Source organism: Tympanuchus pallidicinctus, unplaced genomic scaffold (assembly GCF_026119805.1).
Source record: "Tympanuchus pallidicinctus isolate F22 unplaced genomic scaffold, pur_lepc_1.0 scaffold1, whole genome shotgun sequence".
In the NCBI taxonomy this organism is placed as follows: domain Eukaryota; kingdom Metazoa; phylum Chordata; class Aves; order Galliformes; family Phasianidae; genus Tympanuchus; species Tympanuchus pallidicinctus.
This window is the reverse complement of record NW_026294618.1, coordinates 43,951,513-43,965,597: the sequence shown is the minus strand read 5'-3', so window position 1 is coordinate 43,965,597 and position 14,085 is coordinate 43,951,513. Positions and strand designations below refer to the sequence as shown.

The following is a 14,085-nucleotide window of genomic DNA, read 5'->3' as shown; positions in this document are numbered from 1 at the left end:
TCTGATCTGCGCTCTGTTCCCATGCCCTTTTGTGCAGGGTCATAACAATATGAGGAGAGAAAAGAAGTCAATGACTACCACAGATCCCGCATATGAAACTGCTAGTGACAGAACTTCACCCCCCAGTTTCTCTTCCCAGTTTTCAGAAGCATTATGATCTGTAAAATCTGAATGCAGGGAGACTTCTACCTTTGTTTTTGCTGCTTCCTCAGCTAGCAGGCAACAAACAGAGAAAGAAGGGAACAGTCACATGAGTGCAAATGTAGTCTAGCTGAGCTAATGTTTGTTTTTTCTTCCTCTTATTTTTTCTGTTTGGATAAACCCGAATTCTACTAGATAAAACACTGTTAAGAAACTTTACATAATAATGTAATAAAACCATGTTGATTTTGTTTTACTTTAAATACCTTCAGCAGTTAGCACAGAAATCTAAGAAATTGGTAGTGGTCAGCATCTGCCAATAATTTTCTGTGTAGTGTTTACCTGAGGCTATCCTATGTGGAACCATAGCTCCTCACGTTTGACAGTAAGACACTGTGATGAATTATCTGCCATAAACGTGAAGGGATGTTCTAAATCCTATTAGCCACATGAATTCAGAAGCTGTCTTTTTTCTCTAAACAAGATCTGAGAAGCTAATTGAGCAATAACTGTGTAGTCAGGATTGCAGATATATTTCAGACCACTGTAAGTCAAGTAGGGACTCGCAAAGCATTATTTATCTTTGGATCAGGCCCTTTATTCAATGAGCATGTGTGCTCCAGCCAGGTGTTGTGTAACATCTGGCTGCTACAGCACTGTATTTTGCCATCTGAAGCAACAAGTGGTCGTTCTCGCATTCAAGCTTGTTCAGCCATACCATGATTTCTAAATGAGGGCCTCATGCCAACAGCAAGGAGATTTGCCATCACGATCAGCATCTTGCTGCCGGTATCTTCTGCTGTCTTGAGTATTCTCAGTGCTGCTCGCTCATGGCCATGAAATTACAGAAATTAATTGGTGTTATATTCATATCTTTAATATAGCATTAAATAAAAGTATGTCATATGTACGTATTTGTTGTGTTTCTGCTGTGTTCCAGTGTGTTTGCTGGCTGTCAGATTCCGTATCCCAAACGAGAATTCCTCAATGAAGATGAACCTGAAGAGAAAGGGGATAAGGTATAACTTTTTTTTCCTTTTTTCCTTTTTTTTTTTCTTTTCCTTTCTAAGTATGAAATAAGGAAGAGTTATGTGTCTTCCACATTTAAACTGGTAAAATAAAAGATTAAAAGTATCAGATCACTTTGGGGTGTCTTGGGTGGTATCACCACCAGTTTCCCCTGACCTGTGGGCATTGAGCTAGTTCAGTTCTGTCGACATCAGCCTGCTTTCAGTCACTGTCATTCCAGGAGAGCCTTGCCTACCTCATCCTGCATTGCAGAAATAAAATGTGTTGCGATCACAAGAAAATAATAGAATTTTCATTGTATAAGTGGCATGCATCCAGCCATTTGAAAGTAGGTGGCTGTCAGGGTCTCGAGTAAATAATGGCAACCTTCTGGCATTGCATCAGAACATTTAATCCATCTGCACACAGTTTCCTGATCATGTTTTAAGGGCCCTCAGACAAAAGAGTAATAAAGATCATGAGCTATTCTTTAGTGACAATCTACTTGGAATACCCTCTTTCCCATAGCTCCTTAGATACAAGTAGGAACGTATTTGCGTGTGGTAAATTTTGGTGTGTTGGCAGCATATCTAACTTGCTTTATGTATGTGGTTCAGCTGTGCTACGTGACAAAAGTGATTGCCCCATCTTGGTGCGAGGGCAGGACAGTACCTACCTAACTATAGCATATGAACCAGCTTGTTATTTTTGCCGTAAGTGCTCACTGAGGTGCCAGTTGTAACATAAAGGTAGCAAAACGTGGAGAAAACAGACATAATGTGATTGTCTGAGGGCTGCATGAGAAGTGCCATTACAATTTTTGAGAAATCTTTTGATTACGTGTACCTTCTGTTTTAGCATTTTCCTTGTAATGGGAGAAACTAGCTGAGTCTGTGTGCCTACAAAAATACATTTCAGACAGAAGATTTTGTTTTCAGAACAGATATTGTAGATACTTCTGTACTGAGAACAAGTGGTAATGTCCTGATTTTTTTTTTTGTCCAGATAGTTCTTCAAAGAGAGGAAACAGACCTAAGCAAAAATACAATGACAGTCATGATTCTGATTTGATTGTATTGTAGTTACTGGCATTATTCTCACAACTTCACAAATAAGAACTTGTACAACTGTGAGTTGTAAGAACAACTCACAACTTCAAAAATAAGAACAAGGCTTATGAAATGATTCTGGCTTTTGTGAACTCAATGTATTTAAAAGTAAATATCATTTTCATGGGAATACTGGGAAGAAAAAAAACAATGGAATGTTTATACTCAAAACAGCCATTGTGTAAGTGATCTTTGAGAGTGCTGGGGACAGTCACGTATTTACATAATACAGTCCAAATGAAACTTCTTTCAGACCACGTAGCTAATTTAAGTTACATGTTACTCATTGAATCTGTTCTGAGTGCAGAAAATGTGAAAGTAAAGAACATTCTACAGCCTGAATCTGTACCATGCTTTGTCTGTGATGATGCAAGTGAAAAGTGTTTTTGTTTATTTTTTTTATAGTGTATGATTTGATTTGTTTTTAAAACCATAAATATTTGTGTACCTTGGAGACCTACAGTTCTCTATTTATTTGGAACTTGCATGTTACTCGAGTAACCTTTAACACAAACTTCCTTTTTTCAGAGTTGTTAATTGTTAGTCAGCAAAGCTAAAACAAGTGTTTGTGAAACAAAATGAAAACATTCTGGTAGGCAAGTTCTCTTTGGTTTCTTTCTAGGCAGGACCAGAATTTAATTTTGGTAATTTGTGTCTCAATAATGAAACGTGGTCATATGTTAATCACTTTAGAGAAGTTTTTTGTTTAGGAACCACTGTGAACTAGACTGATCTGCAGGTATTTCTGCTGGTGTGAGCTGTTCCCATGTGCTAAGGTGGTGCAGTTAGACTCCAGGCAGAATCTGTCAGAGTAGACTTCAGTCTCTACCAGGACACGAGAAGTAGTAGATGTGTGGAAGAGCAACCTCAGAATAGTCAAGAAAATTTTGTGTGAGTGTCCAAAGTGCCAGGCATTAAACCAATTGCAAATGGTGGTCCTTAATTGTAAGAGTTCCTGCCATATCTCTTCATAATTTACACAATCGCAGTTTTTCAGCTCTCACAGTAGCAACCACCTCACTCACATCCCAACATCCATATGAAAATACAAATCTCAGAATCTAGCACAGATATTGCCTTAGTCATTGGCATTTGTTGGTATGTGAAGCTCAAATGGCTGTTATAAGATAAATTGCTTCTTAACACGTTCCATGACAAGCCTGTTTCAAACTCTTATTTAAACTCTTAACAGTTTACATCTCCCTAGAAAAAGAGTCTGACTGATATGGCATTTGAGGATTACTAGTGGTAGGATATATTACTGGTTTTGCTCAGTGTGAAATGGAAATACATGTAATCCAGAAATCTTTGGAGGGGCAAAGCTTCTTTGGAATCTTATATGAATATACCATTGTAAATTTGATCTGAATATATCTTGGGAAACTGTAGCGAGAAGTGACACAGATACAGATTTTCATGTCATTTTTCTGAGATAACATCATTTTTCTGAGATAGCATCTTTTTTCTAAGATGACTTGCCATGACTGAGAGCATCAACAATTCAGTGCTAGTGGCAATTGGTTGTCATAATTTGTGATTAACTGATAACATGAGCTTGTATTAAAGGTTGCCATACCAAAACTTTGAGAATGACATAAGCAGATATCACAGGGAAAAAAAACTATCCTGAAACGTTCCACACTCCCATGTGGTACACTATGATTGTTTGGGGGAGTGTGACTTAACTGTAGGGATTATTAATTCAAGACATAAAAATTGCAGAGCTTTCTATGATGAACAGGATGCATACCTGACGTTAGGAGCAAAGTTGCTTTTCTTTGCAGTTCTCTTACTTGCTTCCTCTCTTAGAGGAGTCTTCTGTAGTGCTCAAAAGCGAACACAGGTTGTCTTTCCTTGTCAGTGACTAAGCATGGAGGGAAGAGTTCCAATTTTGCTACTTTTCTGACCTCTCTAGACCATAATACTCTTTCCAATCAATAGCTTCTGAAACCAGAAGAGTTGCATATTTTACTCTTTTGCTTCTGTGTTCTCCTTAACTTTTTTTTCCTCCCTTTGGTGACACTTTTCTGTTTCTCTTCCTCTTAAAGCATGGTATTGTATTAATTGCCTGACTTCCTTTGCTATTCTTTTCTTTCTCGTGCCAGATTCCTATCTCATCTTTGTCCTATCTTCAGCTGTTTCTCGTTTTTTGCTTTCTGCTGTTTCTGTAAGATTTTCAGACCCTGTAGTTAGGCACCATGCTGGACTGTGTTCCCAGTGTACCACTCTTTCCAAGGTGCTTTAAGAGAAAGAGAGAAAAAGGGTAATGGAACCTGCTTTTGGTTCTGCCAAAGAATTTCCTTGCAACTTTAAGAAATGACGTAATGTTTCTGATCTTCATTTGCTTGCCTTTCTGATGGTAACATTGCCAGCCTCCTTTGGATTATTGCAGTGCATCGTCTGTGGAAGTTGGAAAAGTGGTTTTGGTTCTAAGTGAATGGGGCTGTTGAAGCTCTTAGGAAAATATACTGTGGTTCACCACATATGCCACTGAGAACTAGTAAAATTCGGGGTGCTTTGATTCTGCTCATTAAGTGTTTATAAATTGCTCCTTCCATCCTGCTCCCTGTTACTCTGGCCTAAGTGCTTGCCTAGCTGCAGCAATCACTAGGCTGTCATGCCAGCTTTAGCCTCGCCTGATTTGTTAAAAAAACAAAAACACAAAAAAACAACATAAAACCACAACAGAAAGAACCACAAATGACATACCCCAATTTGAGGCCCACCGGAGCACATCTTATGCATTACCTGGCCTTGCCGTGCTTTCCTGGCAAACATGAGGGCATACTGCCTTTCCAGCAGCACGGTGGCACCAGGCTTAGTGACTCCCTCAGGATCACAAACGAGTACGGAGCAAATGACGGTGTCGTGTCACTTCTTTCTTCCTTTAGAATCAGCAGCAGCAGAACCAACATCAGCAGCAAACAGCACCTCAGCAGCAGCCGCAGGCCGCGCCGCAGCAACCGCAGCAGCAGCAGCAGAACAGCACCCAAACCAATGGCACGGCTGGGGGCACGGGTGCGGGCGGAGGGGGTGCGGGTGCAGGACTCCAGCACAGCCAGGACTCCAGCCTCAACCAGGTGCCTCCAAACAAGAAACCACGCATAGGGCCTTCAGGCGCTAACTCAGGCGGGCCTGTCATGCCTTCAGATTATCAGGTACCTCTTGAATTTTTGCTGCTTCTGATTGCGTGGAGGCAAAATGTCGTTTTCTCTCTTCCCCGCTGCAATAAAAAAGAAAATCGTGTTGTAACGAGTTTTCCTGGTAGCCGTAGCAGGTATGCTGTGATACGTTAGGGCAGTAAAAAGGTTTTGCGCTGTGGTTAGTAATTTGCGATACAAAACAAGTTATATCTGCTGCACCCCATTAAGTGTTGAGGGCTCAACCACCCCAGGAGAGCACTTAAGTTTGTGCATAGCTTTATGTGAGAATAATCTTAGCGAAGCCACTGCAACTATTTCATGAATGTAAATGCTGCATCATATCGCATTCAAAATACTTGGCTCTTGGCAAGGTTAAATCCTGTGTGAGAGGCAGATCCTGGGAAGCGAATCAAAATTAGAGCCAGGCTTTTCCCTTTGGTTTCTGCTTTGTTTTACCTGATATCATCTCACATATGGAACGATTCTGTAGTTTGTTCCAATATTTCCAATATCTTACTAAATTTACTTCTAAAGTTAAAGAGAAAAATGCATGTTAGCACAAGTTTTGGTTCATCGGTATGAATCATGCTGAAGCAGGGCGTGAGCATGCGTAATGTCTGTTGTGGCCGGAGTTGAATAGATTTCATGTTTTTCACTTCAGTAGCATTCATACGTAAAAGACGTATCACCAAATTGTTTTGGGACTTGCATGTTTGTCTCTCTCTCATAGAATTATGATGCTTTCCTCTGAAAAAGTGACACTAAATGTCCAAAGAGTTGATTCAACCAACTTCTTCAATACTTGAAGAATGTGAAAAATGAGTCAAAAGCAGATTAACAGCAAGGTAGCTAGTAAAAGTGTGTTTTAAAGCATGTTAGGGATTCTGTTTGCTACCAACCTTCAAGAGTATACCACCTTTAAGAAACATGTTCAGGCTATTTTAAGCATAAAATAAACAGCTTTAATACAAAACAAAGAAGCTCTGGAATTGCTTTGGCTTCTCCACCCATACCTCCTCCACATGCAATTGATTTCTCAGTGTCAGACATTTTTCTCCTTTTTCTGTTTTACTCTTTTAATTACAAACGATCACACAGATACTGAGGGCAATGCAAGGGTAAAGACAACAAGGTTTCCTTTTTGAAAAGTTCCAGGCAGGCTCGAAGTCTGGACTGATCACTACAGCTGTCTGACTAATAGTATTTATGGCTGGCCTGTTTTGATCTGTATTTTGAGAGCTGATATGCTGCATTTGATGATGTCCATTACAGAATCCTTACACAGCTCTCCAAACTGTTGGCAAGATTCCACCTTACAAGTTTTTAGCAGTCTAAATCTAATATTTTTTGAGATGGTTCTTTTTTTTTTTTTTTTTTTTTTAAACCTCCCATGACCCTTTCCTTCTAGAATTTAACAGCACAGGCAGCAAAATAATGATCTGTATGCTCCCTTTACATCACTTACTAAACTGTCTGATCTGATTATCCATTTTTAAATTTGGATTTGGCTGTCTGCCCTTAAATTCTAGCTGACAGTCTTCTGTTCCAGAGAGGAATGTCTGCAATTTGTCCAAGTTCGACTTAGTTCTAAAATAAATAAATAAATAAATGTTTAAAAAAATTCTCTTCTGCAGAATAAAAATAAGTGTGAGCAGATGTTCTGTAGTCCTATGCATCAATTTTACTCCATTATATTCCAACTCAGAAGTAGGAGGAAGAATTGCTTTGCTTTGAGTTTCATTTAGCTGGTTACCTGATGTCTCTGTTGAATTTTTTTTGTGATTTGTTGATACCAATATCAATATGTGTTACTTTTACAAATGACAATGGGAATTCTCTCTTAATTTTTACTGAACGTTGCTTATATGACCTCAGGTTTTTTGCTTAACGTGATAACGTGGCATTTTCATCCAGAACCAGTTCCTATATGATCACAGTATTTATCATAATTCTTCCTTTTTTTCCCGGTTAAAAGTTGCAAAATTTTGTGCCAAATTATGTTTCAGACACTTGGTAAACATTCTAATTAAACAGGCCAAACACAGCCTGGTTACTGATGGTGTACGTGCCACTGAGAGAGATCTCTTTCAAAGCTGGTGTGCTGCACTGTCCTCTCCCCAACTGCTCCTTGTGAACAAGTGAAGCTGATATTGATTATATTGATATTATATTGAGATACAGTGGTCTAGAAGATGGACAGTTATCTCTCTCTAATATCACTAATCTTCACCTTGAAATCAACCTTCAGTTTTCTATCTTTAAATAGAACATGGAAAAAATAATGCAGTATTTTTAGGTTTTAGTATGTTTTCAAGTTTATGTGAAATTAAAGATAAAGCTATGTATAGGAAAAGAAAGGGCAGAAATGTGTTGACAGTGCCTGAACTTTGGGTTCTTGCTCTTCTTCATCTGGCTGGAAAGCTGTCAAGACATTTTCATAGCGCTCCTGGTTGGGATCTGATGGTTAGATGAGACCACTGACTTGTCTCTTACCTGTGCTGAGCAGATGGTTGGTCTGTGAAGAATGCTGTATTCTTACAGACTCACTTGATCTGTGGGCTTTCCTTTCAGAACTTACATTTTCCAGATATTTTCCATAAATAACTCCTGATCTTGATATTTAGTCAGAATGTAGGATTTTAATGCTCTTTCTGGATGATCATTGTTTGACACAGTCTTTCTGATAACTGTAAGGCATAGGCAGGTAGAACCAAGCTGTACACAGTGAAAGAAATCTTTATTGAAAGCTGCCTGAGCCTGCACTTAACTTGGCTGAAAACAAATGGCTTGCTGTCTGTGAGTAGATGTACCATTTTGTTTTGTAGATTCATTTTTTGTGGATCGGATTGTAGGGTTTACTTTGCTAGAGAGTCTCCCATCCATTAAGCCGTACCTTTTGCACAAAGTGATTTTGCAGCTCGTTATTAATTCTTGACAGGGAATAGCACGATAATAAGCATTCAAATAAAACATTCTGGAGGTCACAAATTATCCATGAACCTGGGTTGCTGAAATTGAGGTCCTCTTAGCTAACATCTCAAACAATGGAGGAAAAAAATATTTAGCACAGACATATAAATTTGAACACACACATGCCCATCATTAAGCAGCTGTTTTCCAGTAATTAAGGCAACAGGTTGAAAGACTCACCTAAAATTATAATATTTTATGTTATCATTTTCCTGGACAAAGGTCCTGTCTTACTGGACATGTTCATTGTGTATTTGTACTGCAAATAATTGATGTGCACATGCTGTACTTCTAAATGTCTGCTGATGACATGGTGTATTTTCTGGGCTGCGTTAAGGCTGATTACAGATCAGATTGATTACCTGTTTGTGGGACTTAAAACAGTAATACCTTTCAGTTAGTTTCTCCAACAGCCAGATTTTAATGAGCTTCAGAGAGCTTGAAAGTTTCCTGTGCTGCACAGTCCTAACAGGCTGTTTTTCATTTCCCTGATCCCATTCTCTTTTTTCTCCAGCACTCCAGCTCACGCCTGAGTTACCAAAGCAACATTCAGGGATCTTCTCAGTCCCAGAGTACAATGGGCTATTCCACATCATCTCAGCAGAGCTCTCAGTATCACCAATCTCACCAGTCTCACAGGTACTGAGAGGCTTAACAGACTGCACTCAAAAGGAATGGACTAAAAGCCAGAAGTCTCCAGCAATATGAAGTTTGTGATGATGAGAAGAACCAAAAATACGAACTATGATGCAGAACTGAAATTCTCAATTGCAAAAGGAAAACTTTACTTACTGAAGACTTTTTTTTTTTTCCTGCCCCTTTATTGCCATAAAGGAGATTTTTGTGAAGTTTTCCTTCCTCCCTGCCCTTGCATGTGCTCTATTGTGGTTACTCTAATGAACCCTTCTGATCTGAACCCAGCACTTAACTTCTTTAACCTTTGGAATTTTGAAGGATTCCTGGTGCACCTTCCTTTATGCTGTAGTGATTGCCATAAATCTGTCTTTTCAATCTCTTTGATGGGATTTTAAAGTTTTAAAATCTTGAACTCCCAGGCTTTCAAGCTTGTATATAGTTAGTTTTATACTAGGCAAACCAGTTTAGCTATACAGGTATATTGCACCTTTTTAAAGCACTATGTTATTTTCACAGGATATTACTGTTTTGCTCATGGATGTCAAGAACAGCAAAATTTTACTGTTCCAGAGTATTTTACTATTCTGTTTTTATTAGTCTAGTTTTCAGGCGAGGTCTTAAAAAGAAAAAGAAAAGAAAAAGAAAAAAAGAAAAAGGAAAAAAGAAAAAAATGACCCAAGTCTCTGCAGCAGCAAATACGCTTCATGCTACTGGACTGAACTCCAGACAGAAGATTGCTGATATTATTTAACTCATTCACATTGAATTCTTGAAATCACAGTGATCGTGCTCTGACTAGTTTTAAATTAAGTGTTGTTTTAAATGGAACAATGACTGTCACATAAAAAGGAGATGCTTTCAGGATTTGTTGGAACAGAAAAATGGAATGTCTTCCCAGGCTGGACACCAAAATAGTTGAGAAAATGTTTTTACTGCCCTCAAGTTTCAGGAGGAATGTGGATGATGGCTTGTTTTTCTGTTAAGCAGCTGATTAATGTATGTGAGAGTTCTATAAATGTAGCTTCTCTTTCACATTCCTGAGTATGACAGAAATACTGAGACTTATAAAAGCGAATACGTTTAGTCAATTTTTGTTAGATTGATAATTAAGAGAAATTATTGTGCAGTTTGAAAAGCATGTTGAAAATTCTTCCTTTTTCATGTCGGTGATGCATATTCTATGTCCCTCACATTGCTGTGATTAACCCAGATTAGTTACACCAGATGCGCTTGATTGCACTGAAATGTTTCTTTTTCCCTAGAGCAAACATGTTTTGATTGTGCCTAAGGACTGTAAGTGGATGGGTAGCTGGCAGAAAATCCCCAGTAAATAAGCAGCTTTCAGAAGCGTGATCAGAGAATCATTGTCCAACTTCAGCAACCACAGTTATTTGGAGAGAAGCAACTTATAATTTGGGACAGCTTCGTTTTTCCTTCAGCCATCAGAAATAAGGGGGTCTTGTTGCAGAAAACCTGGAAAAACCATTAATGCTGTTCGAAAGCTGCCGACGATGTAACATCAGCGAGCTTTAAAGTTGGTGTCCAGAGAAGGTGTAATCAGAGGAGTTTATATGTGAATAGTCGGTGTTACAATCACTTACACTGTGTTCTCTTCTGTAAATATTGCAGTACTTACCTGCACGCATTCACATTGAAGTTGTGCTCATACCTAGGAAGACATGTGGGTCTGTTTGCTCTGAGGAAAATGCTTTTTAGCACAGCTAGACAGGAATTTGATTTTATTGGGTTATTAAAGTTGACCCAGTCAACTTTATTGTCCCCTTCCCCCTCAAAAATGTGTTGTTTTCATGCCTTTAGTGAGCAGTTGGCTTGTTTGGCCATGTCCCCATCATGCGACTTTGACAACACCCAGATTCTCTGGAAAAGAGAATAAAGTCTGCTTTTGTCATCAGATGGGTAAGAAGGTGGTGGAAATGAAATGAACCAATTTGGAAGGAAAAAAAATGCAGTTGTTTTCAGGGAAAAATAATCTCCCAAGAGATACTTTTAATGCGTAGATCTGGAAGTGCTACGCGTGTATACCCGCCCAGTAACGGGTTTCAGAGGACCGATCTTAAGTATTTTATTTCAATGAACCTGGGGTTCCATTCTTTCCATAAGAGAAACATCCTGCCTCTTACTGATGTTAGCATGAAGGACCTTGAGCTGATAGATATTTGGCCAATGCTGTAAAGTATCATTTTTTAATATGTATTTGTGACTTGAATTACACATTTCTGGAAATTAACCAGTGGAAGAGTAATTGTTGTCTCCTCCCAATTTAAGCCTTCAGTTCTGCCCATATCCTTTTCTCTCTTCCATTACAATCACCCAACGTTTATTTCCCCTGCTGTGACCTGTAGCAGATCACATAGTAGCGGGGAGATGTGTTTTGTTTCTGTAGGGTTATGCTGGGCTCTTGTGCCAGCAAGGCAAAATCGTGGTGTAGATTAAACTGTGTAGTGTGTGAAACTTCACAGCAGTGTTAGGTCCTTTGGTTGAGTGTGCTTCCAGCTTCTAGAGCAGCTGCCATGCCCTTTGCCCAAACCGAACTGGTATGTGTGTTTGTTGGCCCAGGCAGATGGTCCATACCCCAGTCCCCTCCAGTTTTTGTGCAGAAGCAAAGAGCTGAGCTGACCTCTTCCATCGCCTTCAAAGTAACAACTGAATGGAGAGTTGAGCACAGGTGTCTGCTGGAAAATGCGTGCTGTGCATGCTTTGCTGGTTTCTTTGTCTTCTGTTTGGGAACTAATTTGCCTTTTCTTGTGAGTTTGCAGTGCGTTTTTGGGGTGGCTGGCAGTCATAGTGAAAGAAGCCTTGCTTTTCAGGGGTAATTTCATGAGGTTTGAAGAAGCGAACTGTGTAGTGTGTCATGGGAAGCCAGGGCCATGTTATTTTTTATTAGTTTTTGCTCGTGCAGTTTGGTTAGTACTTCCCAGCTTTGTCTTTGCCCATAAGCTCTGTTCCCTCACCAAAGTGTTGCGTGTTGGTACCCAGGGAGGTGAGGGACACCAGCAGAGATGTTGGCTCCTTCCTGCGTGCGTGGCGGCAGAGTGGGCTGCTGAGCACAGCTTTTCCCATTGCGGGCTCAGAGGCAGTGGCTGTGTTGGGAATGGAATAGCAGCCTGGTACACGTGGGTGAAGTTCATGTAGCACAGACTGCACAACGAAGGAGAGATGTAGGGAGAGCTGCAAGTCCTGCACTGTATCTGTGACACTGTATCTGGGGAGGGGGAGGGAAGAGCATCCTGAGCGGGAGGGGTGGTGGGAAGCTAGAAGTGTTCAAATTGTATAATATTTTATATAAACATAATAAGCTTAGTTCCTCTTCATAATCTTCAGGAATGGTACTTTAACACCATTAAGCAAAGAATTGTTTTAGGGTTAAATAAATGTATTGTACATAAGGCCATACGTAATCTTCTAAAAATGTCGCCAGGCAGGAGCGATGTGTATTACTATATGAAAAAAAAAAAAGTCCTTAATGCACTGTTATCTCCTAAATATTTAGTAGTAAATTAATACTATTTAATTTTTTTTAAAAATTTGTCTTGTGTAGACACTAAAAAGTATTACACAAAATGTGGACAGAACGTGTCCTTTTTAACAGCAATTTAAAGAACTTTTTATATACGTAAGGTAGTATACTTTTCAAATCGTTCTAGTTGTATTTTCCCATGTTTACTATTTGTGGAAGTGTGCCTGTCTCCACGCAGTTACTTTTTTCTAATGATTTCATGCACGCATCTTTCATTTTTGTAGCTTTCATTAGGGATTATTGCGTATGCGCCCCATGCTGCCACGAAACTTTGCCGCTTTCCATCAGTGGTGGCCACGTCCAGCAGTGCCCACGCCGATGGGCTCACGAAACCACAAAATGGAATACTTTTCTCATTCTAGAGTTAAGAGTTTACTGCTTTTAAGTTGTCCTGACGTCACTCTTGAAATGACTGTTAAAACTTAACTATGAGTCCCTTGCATTCATTTTATATTCTTGGTTGTAATGAAATGAAATTGACTTTGCTTCAGTGTGAATTTTTTTAATAAAATAATATACATTTGTAATAATAATAAAAAGTTAAAATCAAATAAGAGTGCTGAAAAGTTTTTGTAAACATTGGCTTTTGGCTACAAACAGGGAAAATACAGCCCACAAAATTGCACTTGTAATTACATTCAGGATGTTTATGATAGCGTACACCACAAAAAACAAAGCTTGCAAAACCTCAGAGTTGAAATTATAGCTTTCAAAATGTCCACGAGGATATTCATGGGTATGTGTCTATCAAAATAGAATAAAGCCTTATGGAAAACAGAATAGATGGAATAGTTCTTTTAGGTTTTGACCTCTGTTGAAAAGTATTCTATTATGCCACACTGATGGCACTTGTTGAGATTTGTTGTTGTTAGTGAGACAATCCTACAGATCAGTTTTCTGGGAATTAAACAAAAAGTAAAGAATGAAAAGGAAAGCTATTTTACTGCATTCCAAAGCTAAATGTCGTCTTATTTCTTCCTTCCACTGGACGTTGGGGGATTTCAAGTATTTCAGTTGACAGCATAAAGAGCGCAAGCTGGAGCACGTTGGTATTTTTCAAAGTGGCTTTCTGTGTGCTTTGCTACTCTGTGTATTTCCATTCCAAACAGTTGTTGTTTCACGGACAGTGAAAGTCCCACCTATTTTCTCCGTAACGGTTACGTGGCTAAGAATGGTTGGGGTCTCCTTGCTCTACAGTTGATGTTAAGAAAGAGACAGAATCACAGAATCACAGAATCACCTGGGTTGGAAGGGACCTCAAGGATCATGTAGTTCCAACCCCCCTGCCTAGCAGGGCCACCAAACACACACATTCAGATCAGGTTGCCCAGGACCCCGTCCAACCTGGCCTTGAACACGTCCAAGGACGGGGCATCCACAACCTCCCTGGGCAGCCCGTTCCAGGGCCTAACCACTCTCCTTGTGAAGAACTTCCCCCTAACATCCAACCTAAATCTTCCCCCCTTCAACTTGGATCCATTTCCCCTAGTCCTGCTGTTGTCAGCCCTTCTGAAGAGTTTACTCCCCTCCTGGGTGTAGG

The 14,085-nt window shown here is 39.5% G+C and overlaps 1 protein-coding gene across 4 annotated transcripts in view; it reads left to right on the top strand.

Moving 5' to 3' along the window:
• The window catches only part of CDK19 (cyclin dependent kinase 19), a 116,864-nt gene extending 103,765 nt beyond the window's left edge, over positions 1-13,099 (top strand). For all 4 annotated transcript variants that reach the window (XM_052685806.1, XM_052685792.1, XM_052685783.1 and 1 more), the window contains 3 exons: positions 1,082-1,160; positions 5,150-5,416; positions 8,886-13,099. In XM_052685806.1, the coding sequence (XP_052541766.1) occupies positions 1,082-1,160; positions 5,150-5,416; positions 8,886-9,017 (478 nt within the window). In that variant the 3' untranslated portion in view covers positions 9,018-13,099. The remainder of the gene's footprint in view (positions 1-1,081; positions 1,161-5,149; positions 5,417-8,885) is intronic.
• Positions 13,100-14,085: the final 986 nt, after the last annotated feature.